General features: G+C 34.9%; 1 protein-coding gene across 1 annotated transcript in view; it reads right to left on the bottom strand.

Moving 5' to 3' along the window:
• The window catches only part of TENM1 (teneurin transmembrane protein 1), a 706,272-nt gene that overhangs the window by 269,963 nt on the left and 413,533 nt on the right, over positions 1-22,776 (bottom strand). Inside the window, exon 8 of the mRNA XM_072956695.1 lies at positions 19,081-19,319. Within this exon, the coding sequence (XP_072812796.1) occupies positions 19,081-19,319 (239 nt within the window). The remainder of the gene's footprint in view (positions 1-19,080; positions 19,320-22,776) is intronic.

The raw sequence follows: 22,776 nt of genomic DNA on the forward strand, positions 1-22,776 counted from the left end.
CAAGAACATCAGTAGAATAATCCTTTTATATGGACACTTTGGTTATTTTATTGGATTACTGGGTTACATGTAACTGAAGTCATATATACAGCATACATTTTCTACTGCATTTATAATCCCTTTTCCCTTTTATCTCAGCCTTTTTAGCATTTCTGTTAAAACTGATCACTTTGTTGTCCAAAGCCTTGTTTTCTATTTTTGAAACAGGTTCAAGTTTTGCTGTAAAGAAAAGGTAGGCTGTGAGAAGTTTACAGAACTTCACATAATTACCGAAAATGGGCCTAAGTGATTTTTTTTTTAACTATTTCCTAAAATGTCTTGTCAGGGTATCAGGAAATGTGGGAAAAGAATATGGCAATCTATCAGGTTTTTTCCTCTTATGATTGAAGATTGTAATTTGATTCTTTTACATTCAATGTTAAAATAATGCAATTTACATCAAAATATATAAAATTTCTCATAAATCAATAAATATCAGCTGAACCCTCCAGTAGAAACACAGACAAAAGACCTCAACAGGCAATTAATAAAAGGAGAAATGCAAGTTAGCAGTGATATTTTAAAATGTTCAACCACAGTGGTAATTTTAAAATGCAAACTAAAACACTGAAATATCATTTTGCCTATCAAAATGGCTTTTTTTAAAAAAAATTATGACATTAAAAGTTTTCAAGGGTTCAGAGAAATAAGCACTCTTACATACTGCTGGTAGGAATGTAAATTGTTGCAAGATGTTTGGACAAATTGGCAATATATACCCAAAGTATTAGAAATGTTTGTAAACATTTTGATCTACCAATTTCATGTTTAGAAATTTATACTAAGAAAAAGATCTGAATAAATTTTAAAATAACAATATTCAACATGATGTTGTATATAACATAAGGAAAAGTACTATGTCCAGCAAATAGAGGTTGATTATATCAATGACTGTATACAATAGAGGATAATGCTGCCATTAAAAATAATGTAGAAAAATATTAAATAATAGAAAAAGATGTTCACAAAGCGGGTAATAAAACAGTATTATATAAGCTCATTTTAGAGGCCATTTAGTGTAATAAGTAAGGGCACCACAGACTCTTTTTTAAAAGTCAGACAGACCTGAAGAGTGATGGCCCTTCCTCTAACTAGCTGTGTGGTTTGGGGTAAGCTGCTTAATGTCTTTCAGTGTCAGTTTCCACATATGTAAATTGCAAATAATAATACCTAATTTGAAAGATACTATGAGTATGCATACAGGGACCCACATGAGTTGAAGTACAATTTCGTCTATTTCTAGAAATTAAGTACCCATTTTTTTAAAAGTATTACAATGGACTCACAGATTCTTTTTTGTTTTTGTTGTTCAGTGTATAATCTGTTACCATTGTTCTTTTTGATGCTCAAATTTGGCGAGTAGGAGTCCCTCCAAATTGGTTTCTGTGTCCTTTTGACATGTCTCAACACTTCACGGCTTTTCTTAGCACAAGATATTCCAGGCTTAACTTGCACAAAGTTTCTCTGCCACAGACCTAGAAATAGCCACTTAATCAAAGTTTGGGTATAATGCATGCTCACTGCTACTGAGGAGATATTGTTTTTAAGCCCTTTCAGAGAACAGAGCAAGGATATATACATATAGAACAAGAGTTTCAGAGTTTATTACTTGCTTTGTTAATGTGTGTGTACATACATATATACACACACATAACATACATCTGTGTGTATGTATATTTTGAAAATTCATATTGATATCCCTAATTCTAATCCAATATCACAGAGTTCTTCCTCTCCCTAATTCCATATTTTTATCTTCACTTTCACACAGTGAACCGTGTTCTCAATAACATCAATATATTTACTCATTTGCTTATTGTACAAGACACACAAAATAGTGTTAGAATTACTACAGCAATACCACTACCAGAACTAAACCTACTAAGTTCAAAGTTTGTGTTTTTTGTCCTTAGAATATGTCCTCCTGAGGGTGTACAGGGTTTTATATTAAAAAGGGTGAATCTCCCTAATATGTAAAGAACTCTTAAAAATTGAGACAAAGAGGATTGAAGAAAAAAAAATAGAAAAATGAACAAAAGATATGAACATACAGTTCAGAAAAATGATTCTTAAACATACAAAGATAACCAGCTTCACTCCTGATAAGAGCAATACAAACTAAAACTACCCTAGGATACCCTCTCTAACCTATCCAACAAAAAATTCAAAAGCTTGTGACACATGCTGATGGGAAGTCCATCAGGAGGGCACTGCACTGTCACACGCTGCTGGTGGGTGAACGGGATACTACAGCCCCGTGAAAGAGATCCATGCAAAGGAGCCACTTACCGTGTTTTTAAACTTTTCTCTGTTTCAATAATTATTTCCCGTCATTTCTTATTTCGCATATATTTCCAGCTTTCCTCTTGATTTAAGTAAGGTAGCTTATAGTCTGCCTGTTTGTTGATTTTTAACACCACTTTATTTTTCTATTATTTCTATGTTTTCTACCCCATTAATTTCTATTTTATCTTGATTATTTCCTTTCTTGTGTTTTCTTCTAGCTTATTTTATGGCTTTTTAAGCTTTACTTTCATTCTTTTATTTTTATTGATACGAATTTTCCTCTTACAAATGGTTTAATTGTATCCCATAAATTTTGACATGTGGTGTGTTCATTATTATTATTTCTTAGAAATTTTATAATTTTAAGGTTTTATTTCCCCTTTTACCCAAGACTTGGTTAAGATTTTTTTAATTTCCTGGTGGAAAGACTTTTCTATTTTTAAGATTTTCTCCCTAATTTTTAGTTTGCTTTCACTGTGATCTGGGAATGATGTTTGTGTTAATTCTACTTTGTGAAACTCATTGAGGTTCCTGTAGTGACCTGCTGTCACGAAATATGATCAAATTCTGTGATGGTTCTGTGAGTACTTGAGAAGATATGTTCTCTATTGTCAGGGTTTTAAGTTCAATATACAGCCATAGGAGCTATCTTATTGATTTTTCTTTTTTAGGTTTTCTATACACTTAAGTTTCTATCCATGGCCTGTCTTGAACTAAGTGGTGGGTGAAAATATCCTATTCCTAATTGTTTTTGTTGATTTCTCCTTGCATCTCTTATAGTTTCTGCTTTGTAAAGGTAATAGTTATTTGTGCACAGGTAGTCATAGCTTTCTTTTTAATAATTGGACCTCAAGTCCTTTTTTCTAAAATTTTTTTGTGGGGGAGGTAATTAGGTTTGTTCGTTTCTTTGTTTCTTTATTTTTGATGGAGGTGCTGGGGATTGAACCCAGGACCTTGTGCATGCTAGGCATGCACTCTACCACGGAGCTATACCCTTCCCCCAAGTCATAGCTTTCTACAGAAAATTCTCTTACTTGTGTTTAATGGTTTTTGGCCTGAATTCTACTTTGCTTGATATAAAGATTATAAGGTTTGTTTTCTTTCTGCTTCTCTTTGCCTGATAAACCTTTTGTTTATCCTATAATTTTTAGCCATTTCTGACTCCTTGTATCTCAGGTGTGTCCCTTGTAAATAGCATAGAATTAGGTTTTGTTTTGTGAGCTATTTTGAAAATCTTTTCCTTTTACTAGTAGGTGATTAAACCCATTTACATTTATTGATATGACAGACATGTTTAGTTTTAACATATTATTTTGTTATATTTACAGTATTATGTTAATTTTATTTTCTTTCTTTATGCAGTTTGTTTCTTTGGTTTTTAAATTTTTTTTCTTTTGATATTTAAGGTTTGTGTTATTGTTCTATAGATTACCTTTATGCTATTACCTTTTATAAAGCCCTTAGTCCCCCTTGTGCTTGCTTAACTTTCTACTATTTGTCCTTTTTTGTTTGTTTTAAGTACTTTTTTAAAGTTTTTTTTGGAGGAGGTAATTAGGTTTGCTTATTTATTATTTATTTTTAATGGAGATACTGGGGATTGAACCCAGGACCTCGTGCACATTAAGCATATGTTCTGCCACTGAGCTATACTTTCCCCCACTGACTTTCCACTATTTGGTCTGTCAGCTTAAAATTACATATACCCTCTGACTCTATATGAAAATCAGTGAGGTTGGTTTTCCCGTTTTTTCTTCTTTTCTTCTCCCAGTTTTAGCTGCATTTTTACTATTTTATCAAAATACATAACATTTTCATACAAGTTTTCCATCCTTGTCCCCACCTTTCTTTTAAACTTAAATTTACAATTAAGGAGATTATCATTCACCAGCAGTCCTTTTAACAAAGTTTCCCTTATTATCTCTAAGTTGGATAAAGCTTATCTTTAAATCATAAATCAAAAACTACAACCTTTGGCTAAATTTAGCCCACTGCATGTTTTTGTATGGTCTGAGAGCCAAGAAGAGCTTTTATTTTTTAAATGGTTGAAAAAAGATCAAAAGAATAACAATATTTCAGGACATGTGAAAATTTTATGAAATTCAAATTTCAGTGTCCACAAATAAAATGTTACTGGAACACAGTGACACTCATTCATTTACATACTGTCTATGGCGGCTTTTGGTTTTAAATTGAATAGCTGTGACAGAGACTGTACAGACTGTAAAGCTTGAAGTAGTTACTGTCTGGTTCTTTACAGAAAAAAGTTTGCTGACTTCAAGTCTCGTAGGGCTTGTGAGTACTGTATTCCCTGAGTTCTTGCATGTTTAAAACTGTTTTTCTATTATTTTTAATAAATGAAAGATGACTTTTTTGGAATCAAATCCTTGAGTCAAACTTCCTTTCCTGAGTTATTTGAAAATGTTGCTTTACCCTTACCTTGCTTTGTCTGTTGTCAAGAGGTCTGATGACAACCTGATTTTCTTTCCTTTGTAAATGACTCCTCTCCATCCAAGGCCCAGGAGATTACTACTTTTTTCTTTATCATTAAAGTCTACTGTTTTCACTGGGATATGACTTGGAGTTGACTGTTTTGAATCAGTTTTCCAAGGTACTTTGGGTTTTCCCTTCAATACTTGCAGTCGGGTCTTCTATTTCTGGAAAGTTTTCTTTGATTAGTTTTAAATATTAGTTCTAGTCATTGTTTAGCTTTTCTTTATCAAGAATTACAATTATATATATATAGCCTGGATTTCTTTGGCTATCTTCTATAACAATCATTGTCTCTGATTTCTTTTACCTCTGTCTTTATTTCAACTTCATTATCATTGCTACTCTAGCGCCTTTCATCACTGCAGCTACTATTTTCAAATTTTCTCTCTCTTGGTCATTATTTAGCATAGTCTTCATTTTCAAGATAGTTGTGTCTTTTTGTTAAATTTATTTCCTGAGTTCAGTCAACTCTCATTTTGCAACTTCCTTTTGCATATTTCTGCTCTGAGTTCTAGAATGTATTATACAGTCTTTTTTTCATATATTCAATGTTTAAGAATACTTAATTGAGATGTTTTATTGCAGTTTTCTTGTGCTTTGGGAGTGGTTATTTGGAGAGATTTTTCATCAGCTGAAATGATTTATTCTTATTTTCCATTTTCCTCTTACATACAGAGCTTTGTATGGATGTTGTCTACCTTTTTACGTTCATTCTGAAATACTTTATTTTCCTAGATCAGCAACAAGAGTTGTATGCAGATAGGAGTCAGGACTTTGGGTGACTTATCAGGTTACTAGGTTCCTTAGTTCTCACTAAGTGCAATTTTAAAAATCAGTGACAACTTTTGGGGGTGTTTGGTATATCCCTTAGTTTCATGATTGACATTTATTTCTGCAGGATCCTGAAATTCTAACCTCTTGCTTCTTTCTTTCCCTTCATCATCTGGCCCTCGAAGGACACTCCTTCCAAGTCAATGCCCCCATACCTTCAGAAGTTGTGCCTTCCTGAGGCTATCAGTGCTAGTTCTGTGTCCTTTAAAGTACTTTCTTTTCAATTTTCAGTAGCCAGTGTTCTCAAATGCTAGGTCTGAGATCTGTTCTCAGTAGCTGTCCACCAAGGGCATTTTATTTGATCTATTCTGCCATCACTAGGCCCCAGCTCTCATATATTCTTTTCCGTCTAGTGTTTGTCTGACTCTTGGCTCTGACATAGGCTACAGTGCTAGTTCTGCTTCATTTGGGTGTTTATTTCTCTACTTAAGTGTAATTTGAAGTGCGTAGAACTCTGTCTCCTAGTTATGCTATTGAAGTGGGTTATGTGTGGTTTTATTTGCTCTTCTTGCTGATCTGAATTTCTTTTTGTAGGATGGCATAGAGAGTTTTAAATTTAAGGGGCCAGCGTTATTCTATGGGAACTCAGAACTCACTATTAATATATTTTTTTATATTTTTATAATATACATACAGGCACATACACTTGAACATTGTGTACCCACTATCTACAGGTCATTCATTTGAAATGAGTCTCTAATAATGTTGATGTGTTATAGTTTTACCTGCTGTGTTCTTCAATATTCAATTCCATGCATCTATGAGATAGTTGGCCATGGTTAGGGCTACCATTTGTAACTGTGAACAGGATCAGATTTACTAACAGAGTGATTGTGTTGTATTTTCCTGCCCCTTTATAATTCCTCCTCCTAAACTTCTAATGATAGGAAATTGATAATGAGTATCTCATTTCTTTGGATGAAAGTAGTGATGGCAAATATATCTCAACTTCTGAGTAAACTCTAATTGCAGAATCTAGACTCAGTAGGAAAGAATGTTTGTTGCACTGATTACTTATATCTTCCATGGTTCTGGGACAGAGAAGAGATGACATTAATGTCAGAGATTTGCCATTTTTGGCTTATAACCCTGTCTTCCATTAAAATGAAAATAATCTTACGGAGCTATAATACATGTTCTTTGTCACAGCCATTTTTACTTTAGTGTGAACTATCTTATTACATGGGTTGCAAGCTTAAATGCCAACCCAGAAGGCAGGCAAGTAGTATACAGGAGTCAAGAGGGCAGTATGGCTGCTCTGAGGGACTGCAGAGTTCACGGTCCTTTTGTGAGCAGCCTGTATTTAGCTCCGGCCAATGGTTTTCATATTATTTTGCAAAACAGAAGGCTAGAATAGTGCCTGGCACATAGGTACCCAATAAGTGTGTGGGCGAATAGGTGAATGCAGGCCTAGGAATGCCAGATCTTTCCATTTTTAAAGAAAGACCAAAAATTTTATGTAAACCAGAGATTTTATGTAAAACCTCTAGGCTTAAGTTTTTAAATTAGTTGACAGCATTTAACAAATTCTATGTGTGCCAAGCAAAACTTGCCTAGTTCATCAGATTCACTTATGAGTTCAGGTTTTGTTAGGGGGTAGAAGACAGGAAGGACTAGGTTTCTGATTTGGCGGATGGAGTACAAAGGGAGAGTGAGACCGTGAGCTTCAGTAATGAAACAGAACAGAGCTAAAAGGTTGAAACAGTGACTGAGCCCATGGCGTTGGCCTCATTAGCAGGAACACTGCTGAGCTAGTCAATGAGAAATCTAAATATTTTTCTTTCCTACCTACTCAAATCACAAAAGACAAGCACTGTAATTTCCTATAAAAGTGTAACTATATTCCTCAGTTTGCTATGTCTGCTAATAATTAATTCTGTTTCTTTTGGGCCAAAAGACATGCCTTATCACTGGACTCCATAAGCTCCTCATGTTATTTTGTATGAATGCTGTATTGATGTATCTAATCTTGATTGCCCATTGAATCTCTTATTTTTAAAAGTTAGCTTTTTTTTTCTCCCTCTGTTGATGGGTTCTTCTCTCTACATTTTATATTTCATTGATTCAAAAGACTAGATTGTTGCCTGTCAGCAAGGAGACTTATGCTGGCTAATCCAAGGGCAGGATTTGGTCACGGAAACCAACTAAAAACATACAGCAGCCAGGAACAGAAACCAAAGATACTAATGGTTTGTTTGGGTTTTGTTCAATCTTGGAACAGGCTGTGTTTTAGGCATGACAAAGAAAGAATCTATTTGTACCATCTGGCTTCCAAATACTCCCACAGCCTTCTATGTTGGTAAATCTTAACTAGTGCCATGTCTGCAATATCCTATATGATAATCCTCGAGCTTGTGCTATTACAGCCTGGAGCAGCACTGAGCACGTGCAGTGCTTTACCACATTTTCCCACTGGCATAGAAATGTTCACCTCTCCAAAACTGAAAAGTTCAACTAGGTTCAAAAGTCATTTGACCTTTCAACTACTCATGGATTGACTGAGGCTAGATTTACCACCAAGGTCAAAGACATAAAAAAATTTCCTGGCTCTCTGCAAGGCAGTGAGGAAATGACTGAACTATTTGATAACTTCAGAGGGTTTGGATTCATCAGGATTCTGTGTCTGGAGAAAGCACATGATTCTTAAAAAAACTACTCCATTTCAAAAATTTCCACTTTCTTTCATAGCACAGTATACTTTTTTTTTTTTTTAAAGTTGAGTTATGGTTTATTTGACGGGAGGATTGGAGCCCGGATGAGAGCCTCTCAGAACACTCTGAGGGACTGCTCTGAAGAGGCAGGGGAGGAGCTAGGATATATAGGAGCTTTACAACAAAGATCAGGTAGTTGGAACAATAAAAGATTACTTGTTATCTAAAGAAAAACAGGCGTCTCAAGTTAAAGAATTTAGTGCTTTTCTATGTATAGGAGGAAGCAAACATTTGGGCTCATTGAATCCATTCCTTTGACAAGCACCTAGCTATCTAGGGCCAGTATCCTGTCCTTTATTATTCTGAGTCCCCTCAGGGTGCACCATTGTGAGTGGCTGCAGAGGCCGGCCTGCAGGCTTGTCTTCACTGGGGGGTGGCGGCAGCCGCTGATGACTTGATGACTTCAGCATTCTTTGTTTACTGATATGGTTTGTAGTATTTTTCATTCACAGTGCTCCGCCTTGGTCCTAAATTCAACCAATATTTTGGGAGACATTTCATGACCAATTTTGTCCCACGGTGCTAGGAAGGCTCATTCCTAGATCAGGTGGAAGATACTGTTGACATGCCACTCAACTGTTAATTTTTGTATCTGGCCCTGTTGATACTCAAAAATTCTCTGGATCATCTGTCTTACTAGTCTATTACGATCCAGGAAATGTTTGCCCCTCATTGCTCATTCCCATCCTAGAACCACACTATTACAATTATTCTATGCAGGGTTATAAATTTTATCTATTTCCTCAAGATATTTAGCCATCATCAGTCTTCTTGGAGGCCTAGTTATACATTTGGTAATGCAGAAACAATTTTGTAAAACAGGCAAAATACAAATAATATAGTTAACAGTATTAGTAAGGTCATAAGTAAGAATTTAATTGAAAAACTTCCATTAGGTGCAGCTCAGTGTATCCCCAGGTCATCTGACTTAGTCTGTTCTGTACCAATCCTTATCTTTAAGGAAGATGTTATACAGGCATTGTTCATAAGACTCCTAGCCAAATTTCATAGTGTTATTAGCTTGGTTATCTTTAATATAGTTTAATTTTTCCAACATAAGAGAGCCTTTAAACTTAAATGTCCATACCCTGGTGTTACCTATATAAGTCCTTTCCATAATTGAAGGAGGTTATAATTCTTTGGTGGAAATCTTGCTTGTTGTCTTGATTGAGCTTAAGTGATCTTATAAGAAAATTCATATTTATGGCCAGGCTCAGAGCAGGTATTATTAATTGGTCAGGTGAGATCTCCCAACTTGTAATATCAATAGTGGCCTAAATAGAACTATAATTTCTCTTCTAGAATAAAAAATTTATCTAGTTAGAGCTATCTAGTTAGAGCCCTGGAGTAGGGAAACCCATCAAGGTAACACAGAAGTACAAGATATAGGTAATTGACCATAAACCTAACAAATGGATTAGTTCATAATCAAAGGTATGTGCAATTATCAAAGTGATTGGTAAACAGGCCTGGTCCAGTGTCTTGGGTGAGCTGTTTATCTCCGATGTCATCTTCTTCTCATCCTGGCCTGGCAGCTTCTTCTTCATTTGAGCATTGTTTTAAGGTGAGCAATACTCTATAGACCAGTCCAGTGCAAGGGCTCTTTCTAATTGGAAATTAATCCAAAAGTCAATTTCCTTTAGCTTTCACTGTGTATGGTCTAGTTAAGAGTACCTGATAAAGGGTCCTTCCATTCAGGTTGGAGACAGTTCTTTAAGTCATGTCTGTTCCAGTATGTATAATCCCCTGGTTGCACAGTATACTTCTTCCTAATTTCTTGACAGCGGGCATCTCTCTCTCTCTTAGGCACTGTGCACCCAGTATTAGCTTGGTTGCTTGTTATGAGTAAAATCCAAAATCTCTCTCTATGTAATGTTATTTTCATTTAATGCCATAATTTTATTAGTTAATTCTGCAAAGTATTTGGACATATGAAATACACAAAAGACATTATGTGGTATTGTTATTTGCCACATTTAATATCTATGTTTAATTAAAGTGAAGTTCAAGATCAAAGTGAATCTAGGTTCTTCCTTCAGGGAACAAAGGGCAAAACTAAACTAAGGTTGAAACAAGGTTATCTGCAACATAAACAATGGGGCTAGTTGATTTGGCTAAACCTATGAATATCAAAAAGCAAAATCTGCCTCTTCTGTACCAGGTGGTAGAACGGCACAGACTGCTTGCTGTCAAAATCACATTTGTATTCATTTTTGGCCACAGCCACCACTAGTTTATCTGAGAACTCAACAACCTCCTCTGATGTTCTATGTACATATGCTAGCCTTCAGTTTTCTGATCATTTGATCAGAACATGGCGCTCATTTAATATAAAAGAAATGAAATAGAATCAAGATTTTTTGTTTTTGTTTTTGTTTTTTTACAAAGCACCATATCATATGTCTTTTCTTTCAGTTACAATTTTCCTGTTGCCAACTCAACCTGATAATGAGACATTTGTGAGGCCCTCCCTTAGAAACTCTCATGGTAAGCAATTACTCTAGAAGTTAGCTACAATTTGTTATATAAACTCTAGGTTAATTAGATTGGCAATGCTATAATGAGATTTTAATCAACAGAAAAATAGTGGGTCATCTTGGACCCTCCTAAATTTGTTCATTATTATCCCATAGAGTTCAACGGAGCTGCAAGAAAGGAGCTCTTAAGGAGCCATACTGTGATCCGGAATTCCACATGGGTCTTGTCTACATTGGAGGACCCAATATAATGTAGTGCTCTTATTTAAACACTGTCCATACTTTGGTGAGCTTGTGAGTCTACCCAGGGAAGACAACTCTGTGAGATTCTATGGAGCCAAGAATCTAGCCTTCCCTGAGTAAATAATTCATCTGGAAGGAGCTTCTCACATATGTTTGTTAACTAGGTCTAAAATATATAGGGGAGTCACATTTTTATGCTCTGAGTCTGAAATCTAAACTTCTGATATAGTACCCTCCGACCATCTCATCTTAGCTATTCAGCCTCCTCACAGTCATAACTACCTTACAACATCATCAAGAGCTCTAGACACTTGGACTCATCTCTTGTTTAGCATATGCCATTAGGTTCTTCTTCCTGTTTTCCTTCCCTACTAAGTTTGATCCTTTGGTTGATTACTTAAAAAACTTTATCATCAGCAACTATAATTTCCTTATCCCTTTTGTATTCTTGCTGCACTTGCCCTATAAGCCTCCACCTTGGTGCAAACAATAAATAGTCCTTTTTTCACTTAATTGCTCTTTTTGAAACATTATCTATTTGGCTTTCCTACCTCATCCATTTATAAATATTTTAGTCTCAGAACCTCTGTTTGCTCTTAAAAATTACTGAAGATGTCAAAAAGATGTGGATGTAGGTTGTGTCTATCAATATTTACTATATTAGAAATTAAGACTGATAACTTTTACAAGTATTTTTTACTAATTTATTGAGTAACAATAAACCACTACATTTTAACATAAATATTTTATGATAAATAACTACATTTCACAAAACCAAAAAAATTAAAAGAGTGACCACTGTTTTAAATCTTTGAAAATCTCTTTAATGTCTGACTTAATAGAAGATAGCTGGATTCTCACATCTGCTTTTGTAGGTAACCAATTGTGGTATCACATATCATGTGGCCTCTGGAAAACTCCATTATACTCTCATGAAAGAATTATGGTGAAAAAGGTAAATGATGTCTTTCTGGTATTATGAAAATAGTTTTATTTTGTGGACCCTCCAACAGGTATTGGGATCCCTAGTAGTCTCCAGACAATATTGCGGACCACTGTTTTATTGCCACCATCTAATAATTTTCTTCCAACTTCTCTAGTTGTTCCTTCTTAGTCTGCTTACCAGATTGTCCTCAGCCTTCTTGAATATTAGTATTTCCCGGAGTTCCAGTCTTTATGCTCTTTTTTCCTTATTCCACTCCCATGATATTGGTGTCCTCAATAGGTAGATGCCTCTAAAATTTCAGTACTGGATATTTAATAATTACTAAGCACCTTGACCTGTATGTCTGTATTCATCCTTAAATCTCTTCCTTCTATAGTCCATCTTGGCTAATAGCATCGCCAGCTACCCAGTCTGTAAGCCAGACAGCAACTCTTGTCTCTCCTGCCATGTGTAATCAGTCACTAAGTCAAGTGTGTTTTATCTTCTAAATATTTGATTCCATCTTCTCCTTCTCCACTCTCCGAAGTTGATGCTCTCACTATCACTCATCTGGATTACTATTATAGCCTCCTAATTTGTCTTCATGACTTAAATTTCACGACCCCTATTATTCTGTCTGTCAATTGCAACTTCCATACTGCCATTAGGTGGTTTTTCTAAATGTAAATCCGAGCAAATCATCTTCTTGCCCAAATGAAAAACCATAAAAAAACTTCCCATTTGCTCCTGGGATAAATTACAAGCTCCTTACCATGACTTGAAATACTTTCCATGATCTGCTCTTGCTACTGTCTTCATTTCCCACCACCCTCCCCATATCCTCCATTCATACTGCCTCAGGTTTTCCAATATATTTGTATTTAATAAAACATAATTTTTTTCACCTCTCTGTAAAGGGAATATTGCTAAGCTCCAAATGAATGTGTCTCACCCTGTAAGATGTCACTTAATTTTGACAGTGATAAATCAGATATTTTGCTGGTGATCCTGGCCCTCCTCACCGACTGTTCTATATGAAAATTCTGTCACATTTCTGAAGTTTAAAATGGGTTAACCTGCCATCTGTTTCAAAGCCATTGCTCTAATTTAGTTTATTCTTATTCACTGCAGAGTAAGTATAGCTTAACGACTTATGCATGCAATGTGGGTCTAAAAATATTCATATAACATATCTATATACATATTATATATATAATTTGGATGATTTTCTTTATGCAAAAGAATTCAAGTTATTTACTTTGAAAGAAACTTCTTGCGAGAATTTTTTCCTGAATTTGCAAGATTGATTCTTGCTGTTATAAAATTTCTTAAGCATGTAAAGCTCCAAAATTACTCATGTGCTGTCCAGTCCTCTTTTACTATGCCTTCCAGTGGATGTTTATCTATTCCACAAAGCCTCATTTTAATTTCCCTACCCAGCATAGACAGTGGTGTATGGGAAGGAAGTACTTAGTAGGATGACTACCTCTCCTTGAGACAAAAAAATAATCTCTTGATGCAAGACATATGTTTAATATCCATTACTCATTCACCCAAGAAATTTTCTCTCTTTACTCCATGTCTTACATGACAGCATGCTAGAGTTCCAAGGAAAAAAAGTATAGTATCTGCCTTTCATTAAAATGCCTTCATTTTCAGTAATAGGTACTAACCATGGTTCTGAAATTAATTATATGTGACACAGTTTCTTCCTGTCGTTTTAGTATGTTTAATTTGGATTGAATTTATACTTTTATTTATGACAGGTAAAAGTGCCACTTAACACAGTGGGGATAAAACTGATAGGACATATTACAACAAAAACGTGACGTCAGATGAAAATATAAATCTTTTTTAGAGAAGAGTTCTGATAAACGTGTGGATGGCAGATTTATAATTAGACTGAAGTTATACCACCATTTTCCAGATCCATGCTTAGAGAGATTGCTAGAAAGTTGGTAGATTCATGCGTAGGAGGCAAAGTCAATGCTAACGCAGAAACTGTCATTATTATCATAAATGGGTCCACAAAAGTGAACTGGAAGTAGTGATAAGTATTAAACATGACACCAAAAGGACTGATAATGGTCCATGGGATAAAGTAAAATGCTTTTTAACATTTTATGCTGAGTCACTTCTTGAATGTTATAAGCTATAATGCATTTTCAAGAAAATGTATTCCAACCTAGATATGGCCTCCAGATAGAGAAACACAAAATGATTTGAAGGGTCAAAACACCAAGGAAAAGGGAAATTAGTAAAATAAAGGCAAAGGTACAGACATTTTAGACCAGACAGAAGGAAACAACAAATCCATTCAAGGATTCTTATGAAACAGACATTCCAGCTCTGAAAAAAATGGTTCTAGATGAATTTGGAAAGAAGGGAAACAAAAGTTGTTCATGTTGGGATAAATTATATGCTCATTATGCTTACCCCAGCTCAAATTAATAATCCTACTAATAATCCTGCTCTTCTAATAACAAGCATTAATCTTATTTAGATCTTTTAAGCAATGGCCTAAGTGTTTTACATGCTTCATTTCATTTAATTAAAAAGAAAATCCATGAGGACGGTATTCTCAACATTCCCATTTTATAGAGGAAGTGTATATAAACCGAGGCACAGAGGTATTAATGAAGTTACTAGTAAGTGAAAGAGAAGGTTTTTGGTAAGCATATTTATCTATATTTAGTAAACTTTGTGTGAAGGGGCATTGTGTATTTAGATTTGATGAGGAAAAAAACCCATTTCTATTCTCTCCATTAAAAAAAAAACAACTAAGTTCTTGAATTTTCCAAAATCACAATTTTGGAATTTGCCTTATTCTATTTTATTTCTTCCCTGTACTGTGAGGTGTTTGCACTTTCTTTATGATGGAGGCAAAATAAACACACTCTGCTCATCTTATTCGATCATTTTCAGCATTTTCTTCCTCCCTTGTAATAAAAACCCCCAAAAGTAGGGCAATTTAGACTAGTATAAAGGAGGCAGAAGAAAACACTAAAATCACGGTTACTCAATTTTGGTGCAGAGTAGACCCTTTGTCCTCTTGAAGTTTCATCCCTAAACTTTTGATCACAGAATTGGGCTCAATATTCTCTCTCTTCTAATTCTGTATTAATAACCATTCTGGTCAACTGTGTACATGTGGGTTAAATAGTACGTCATGGCAAGATTTATGGACTTATTTCATCTGTAGACTTTGGACACTACCTGCCTTCCCTGAAGGTGTTATGAATCACTACTAATTTCATGGCAAAAGAAAAGGAATGTTGATATTATTAACTGATGATACTGGGTATCAGAGCCAGAAATCCCTACTCCCCAACTCATTCAACACAACAGTCCATTTGACCTGGGGCACAATGTATTCCTGTGAGTTTCTATTGTCTGTGAATTTCTACTGCCTCTTATACAAACTGCTGACTGTGGAGAAACTTGATCAAAACATCAGCGATTACCAGAGAAGCCAAGTTTGTGCCCTTCACAACCACTGATGAAGTACCTTAACCTCGCCTTCTCTTGATGTCTCGCATATGGTCATCCGTCTTCCTGACTACTACTTCATATGGCTTATTTGTAAATTCAAGCAAATGTGCTTCTGACTGGCACTGATACATCACTGATGCCAAAATATCAGAGACGATGAAGCATAAGGACATATTTTTTGATTCAGATGGAGAATATTACAGATTTATGGGTAAGTGATGACAATAGCCATTCCATAATATCTTCATATAATCAGTATCTTCCCATGCCTCCCTTCACCAAATTTTATGACCTCAAAACTTATTCAAAGAAGTATTTTCTTGCTGACCCAAAAGGTATAGTGGGTAGATGCGGGGATGGGGCTAGCTGCCTGAACAACCAGTTCTGACTTGTCATGTGCCGGATTTCCACTGCTTTCCAATGACCACTTACAGAGCCATAATGCACAGAACGTCTATTGATGTCCCATTGATATCGATGTGATTTCCCCTAGTGGATTGAGGGCAGCACAGCATACAGCCATTAGTATCTAAAGGTTATGTATAATGGATAATAGAGGAAAATGAAATAGCAGAAAGGAATTTGCACGGGAAACAGAAGCAGTAAATAGTTTCAGTGAAAGATCTTACTTGGGTTATACAGCAACTGCAAAGGGGGATTGAAAAAAAAAGATGACTCTTACAGACTCAGTAAGAGTTGAGAGTGAAATGGTTTCATATTTTGAAATATAATACATTTTTATTTCAACCACAGAAAGCCATTTAAAAATCATCTAGTATGTTACAGTTTTTATGTGACATCCTTCACCTGAATGCCTATTTATGAATTTCTACGCTACCCTCCTGAGATGGTCAGTGATATGGCACAGATGGGGTAAGTCAAGGAAGAGATTTGAACTGATTTATCCAAAGCCACATGATGCCCAGGTCAGGATGGAACTCAGAACAAAGTTACAGTGTTTGCCATTAGCATCTCCTCATTTTGAACCCATTCAACCTACTGTGCTAGCATTTAGCCTGATATTTCTGCATTTAAAAAGTCTCACAGTAAATGATTTCAATAGATATCTCTCACCAATCCACAAATCTTGGTTGCAGTAACCATTGCAATGGATGACCTGGTAAATCTAATTTAATAAGAAAAAAAATTGCCTGGTGGATTTATTAGTAGATCAAGAAGTAAATGAGCTGCAAAGTTTACTGTCAAGCTAGAAGGGCAGCCAGGCCTGGCACTCAAGAGTCAGCCTGCTCTGGCTTAAAGCTCAGGATCCTCACTTGTTGATGTGATTGCAATTTCAATGTTATGTCCATGTGATCTCTTACCTTGGCTGTGCCTCAGTTTCCTCATCTATAAAATATATTTAATATGAACAGCTACCCTTAGGGACTATTTGGAGGATACAGTGAGCTAATACAAGTCAAGTGCTTAGCATAATTTATTTTATTTTCAGAAAACTTTTACCAGCAGGGTTGCTATGTGCCAGGTGCTGGGATACAGCCATGAACAAAATGGCTAACTCTGAGAACCAGTGAATTTTCATAGTGAATAAAAATTATATAGATAATGGTGGTACAAACAACAATAATAATATTTTAACATTTATAGTATACTTATTATGTTTTAGGTACTATTCCAAGTTTTTTAGTTGTATTAATTCATTTAATTCTTATAACAACCCTATGTTATAGGTACTGTTTCAGGTCCATTTGACAGATGAGGAAACGGAGGCCTTAAAAAGTTAAATAATTTGCCCAGGGTAGTAACATGCCTAAGAAACGGCAGAGGTCTGAAAGTCCATGCTCATAACCATTGCCCTATATTGCCTTACTGTCATAGCAAATGTATGCCATTATTTACCATATTAAAAAGGCAGCCCTAAAATACCTGAAATATTCTACTTTCACTTATGAAATGAATATATAATCTAATTAAACAAGTCTCAGGGTATATAACACAATTTTTATATGAGTGGCCATATAATAAATTTAAATAGAAAAATAGGTTTGAACACAGTATAAAACTATTAAGAAAGAGCTTCTATTACCTGGATTTGTTTATTACAGAGGCGAAGTCTTGTATCTAAAATATTATCTCTCTGTATAGTAAAAGTTAATAGAAGATAACCTATAAGATGTTTGTTCTCATAATTGAACCAGAACACTTTAAAGGGCCTCTAATGTATTTAAACTTTTCAAATGACTCCTTATTTTGAATGATTCCATATTAAAATCCTGTTTATATTACAGTACTTTCTCATCTCCCACCTCCATTCCTTCAGCATTATTTTTCATTACAGGTTATTACAAACCAAATAAACTTACACGTTAGGTTATCCTGAAATGTCTGAGATAAAAGACACGTTTTTTTATATTATAGGTTAATATTACCCACATTTAATAGAAGAATTGTTCAAATATATTCAGATTGCATGAAGAAAATATAAAAGAGATAATCATGAACATCAATTTAGCCTACAAACCTATACTGTTGATATTATCAGTGACTCCCCTACAAAATATATCTATTTACTTACCATCCTTTGTTCTATGACTCTTATAAAAAACTGACTATGGGAACTTTCTTATTGTTCACATTTTTAGTAAATCAGAATCAACAAAACTTATTTTCTATAATCATAAGAAACTCTAAATCCCTTTTTAATCTATCTTTCAGAATCATATTTATTGTTATCTTCGTGGGTAATTCCCCTTCAATTAGGAAATCAGGCTAAACCTGAAAAGAAGATACGGGTGACATACTTAGAAAAAATTTTTTTTCCTACCATGATCTGCTATTCTTCTAGGAATAGTGCTTCCACAAAATACATGTTTCTTAAGTTAATTTACATTTTAGACTGCAGACCCACTCAAACAAGGAAATTAATGTTCAGTCAAAATAAAATGCCATCTAGAAAAATCTATACGATTTGCTATCAAGTGAGGGTGCCTTTAATCAAGATGACTCAAGAACAGTATTTTTCTAAAAAGTGGGAAGTGTGCCTCACTATTATTTTTTCCTCTACCTTCCCAAATGTAGTAACCATACAATTTTGTAGCCATTTACCTAGTGAAAATAAGAATATATTTTTTTTAGTCCCAGTGCAAAACTCTGCGTTCTTGGAAAGAAATTATGTGCTGGATTTTCCAATAGCTTCCAAGTAACTACTACTTTAACGAAATTGCTACCAGAAAACCCGGTAGCAGGATTATTGTTTAACTATAATTTAAGAAGCTATTGTAGATTGGTACTTATGACTTCTAATGAGAAAACCATAACAACCTTTTAATTGAAAGGAAAATGGTTAACTACAGTAATTGCAATCAATAAGACTGTGTTAGTAGTATAAATATTTCTTCTCAAAGAGCAATTCTTACTCTCCTCAGCAGTATTTAAGGTTAGGAAGTACCAAAGGGGAAAGGAAAAAAAAACCCAAAACCTAATTAGAAATCCATTTGTTATTTATAATACTAAGCCTTGGTTCAAATTTGTAGGTCCCAGAGTAGAGAGAGAAACTCCTGTCCCTAACTCCACCACAAGCAAAACAAGACTTTGACTAAGAAGACTGAAGCGTGGAAAAAGGGCTTACCAATCACGTAGGCTAGTAACAAGGCCAAAGTCACGGTGATTGCAGTGGCACTCAACGCCGTACACTTCCAATTGCAGCACCTGTAAGGTTTGTTGAAGGTAAAGGCAGGTCTGGAAAAGGTGCTTCGAGGAAGTGGCCTGGGAGGGGGCGAGTACACGGTATTGGACGTCAGAGGGTAGTTTTGACTGGCTGCACTGAAGATAGCCGAGGAACCAGATCCATGTTTGAACAGGAAATGCCTGCAGAAAGGAAACAAAAGTTTGGGCTATAAAAAAAACCAAAGCCAGTTGCTACAAAAATGCAACCTTCACTAATTTTATATAATCATGCTATGGCAAAACACAGGGGGACTAGGAGGAACTCAACAAAATCTTCATATACCTAACAATTAACTCTGAAGCACCCTTGGTGGTCTCCCTTTTGTTTTCCTATTTTAGACTTTTAAGAGGAAGAAAGAGGTCTTCTGTTGCCTGACTTGCTGGCTAATGAAGTTCTCAAACTCCGAGCATTAACATTCCAAATTTGATGTTATTCACTATACTGCTCCCTTTCATTAAATGAAAATTTAAGAAGAGTTGATTCAAAAACAGAAAGAGAAGTATCATTTCGGTTATGTGAATGGCCTAGAGACCAGTATTTTATTTAGAGACTAGCTTGTATAGATATATTTTCACCCAATATTTGATTATAGAAATTGCCAACACACAGTCAAATGAAGGAGTTTTATAATAAACACACATATACTCAAAAGAATATCAAGTAAAGAGATTCAGGAAATCTGGGGTAGGTCCTAAGCATGTGTATTTTAATTAAACTTCATAGGTAAGTTGGATGTGCATTTCCAGTTGAACATCACTGGCTTTAAAAATGCTAAATTCAAATTTTAAAAGATTGTCATCAAATAAACATTTTAAATGACAACACACATACCCTCATATACTTACCCAAAACATACATACACTCTCAATTAGATTCTATAGTTAATATGACTGCACTCATTTTACCACCTACTTATCCATTACTCCATTCCTGTCTTAGTCCATCTTTTTTTAAGCATTTTATTTCACTTTTTAAAGCAATTCAGAGTAAGTTGCATATATCAGTGCCCTTCCCTTCACATATTTCAACCTTCATATTATTATCTAGAGTTCAACATTTTTTAACAGATTTTTAATGTAAAATTTATACATGATGAGTTTGACTTTTTTAGCTTCCACATATGTGATATCATACAGTATTTGTCTTTCTCTGTCTGACCTATTTCACTTAGCACAATATCCTCAAGGTCCATCCATGAACTCATAAAAACAAAGAGTAGAGTGGTGGTTACCTGCGGCTGAGAGATGGAGGATGGGGAGATGCTTACAAACTTGCAACTAGCAGATAAGTCTTAGATCTAATGCACAGTATTATTATAGACAATAATAATGCATATATAATAAATATCAAACTTTCTAAGGTAGTAGATCTTAATTATTCCCACCACAAAAAAGAAATGATAATTATGTGATACAGGTATTAGCTAAAACTACAAATGGTAATTGTATTGAAATATATAGATGTATCAAATCAACATGTTGTACATCTTAAACTTACACAGTTACATGTAAATATATTTCAATTTAAAAATTATACACAATGAAAAACCTAATCCTCCCAAACACATACACAGACACACAAATTACACACAATGAAACACACAAATTTTAAGTGTACATTTGCTGAGATTTGACAAATGCAATCACCGGTGCAAAGCAAACCCCTGTCAAGATACAGAACATTTCCATCATGCCAGGAAGTGCCCTCCTGCCTTTCTAAGTAAATCCCTATCCCCAACCCCAGAGGCAACCACTATTTTGCATTTTTTTCTACCCTGCATTAGTTTTGCCTGTCCTAGAAATTCATGCTGCTATCATGTTTGAATTTCTAGAGGATAATTATTGACAGCTTATGACTACTGTAATATGGATATTTCATAAACAGTAGTGACTTATTCACATGGAAGGAGATGCCATGAAAATGTGTTTTTGTGCATACACTTTAACTTGAGTGCTAAGCGCTGTGAGTTGTGCTAAACATGCATTATCTCAGTTAGTCTTCACTCATATGAAACAGGGTATTATTATCTTCATGGTGTATTTAAGGAAATGGAGGCCTAAAAAGGTTAAGTAACCTGCTTAAATCCACCTAGCAAGTAAATAACAGAGCCAGAATAGGAACCCAAGTCATTCGGGCTCCAAAGTCCTCAATCTACTCTACTGTGCCGCCTAGGGCAGTAAACTGCACTGCTAAACAAAACACATTCTGGTACTACATTTTAATGTAAACAACACAAGACCCCTCCACTTAGCAAAGAGCCAACATCATCTTGTACGTGCCACATATGCCCAAATGCACAAATCATTAAGAATATGTTAAGATTGATTTCTGGCTTCCATTTTTAAAGAACAGAAGCATATATGTCTAAAGGAAAAAAGAACTGTCTACATGAATGTTATTGAAAAAATATCCAAATTACAGTTTTGCTTTAGTATCATGAGGGTAAATGATATTTAAAGGGCACGGTTGCTGAGGGGAGAGTAGATTTACAAGCCTTTCTGGAGGGCAATTTGGCATCATGTATCAAGACTTTAAATATGCATATTCTTTGTCCAATAATTATGCCTATGGGAATTTATCATTAGGAAATGATGTGTGTGACAATGCACATAAGGAATTGTTCAGTGCAGTGTTATTTATAACTGCAAAAATTAAACACCCAAATGCTCACTAATAGATATTTGGATAAGTAAATTATTTTATAAACACAGAATATTATACAACCATTACAAATTGCATTGTAATAGAGTATCTATTCACTAGAAAAAGTGTTTACAGATATCACCAAATTAAAAAAGGTTGGCTTCAAAACAGAATGGGCAATAGAATACAATTTTTAAAATAAAATATATATGCTCATGGAAAAATAATAATTTGTGTTACCTTTGGATAGCAGGGGTATTTTTTTTTTGAAGGTTTCTTTCTTGAGCTTGTATTGTTCTTGTAACTAGTATCAAAAAGATTGGGGGTGGGATGAGTGGGAAAAAAATGCAGTGACTAAGACCAACCACATGCATAGCTGGTTCTATTTATGTGAACATGATTTATTGAGCACCTAGTAAGGCCAGGCACCAAAGTAGGCACTTTAGATGCAATACTTTGATCCTCATATATCTGTGAGGTTGATATTATTATTATAACTTACAGATGGTGAAACAGAGACCAAAAGAGGTTTAGTAGAATCAAAGTGGTAAAGATAGTAGTTATCATAATAATGATAATAAGAGGTAACAGTAAGTGCTAACTTGTGCCAGGCGTTGTTCTAAATAATTCATAAAGCATTATATCATTTAATCTTCACAACAACCTCATTACAGTAAGTACCTACATTTATAAATGAGAAAAATCAGTGCATAGAGAGATTAAGTAATTTGTTCAGGGTCCCACAGCTACAAACTGGTAAAACTGACTTTCAAACCCAAACAGTCTGGCTCCAGAGCCATTGCTTTTAACGACGACATTAAAGTATACTATACCATGGTTATATATTTTGTGGACACCTGAAGGCACTTTGAATCCAGGCCTTGTAGGGTATAGAAGAAGCCTGCTTTGTGTTGATTTTGGCATGTGGGTGATACTGGATTGAGCCTCACTTTC

Source organism: Vicugna pacos, chromosome X (assembly GCF_048564905.1).
Source record: "Vicugna pacos chromosome X, VicPac4, whole genome shotgun sequence".
In the NCBI taxonomy this organism is placed as follows: Eukaryota; Metazoa; Chordata; class Mammalia; order Artiodactyla; family Camelidae; genus Vicugna; species Vicugna pacos.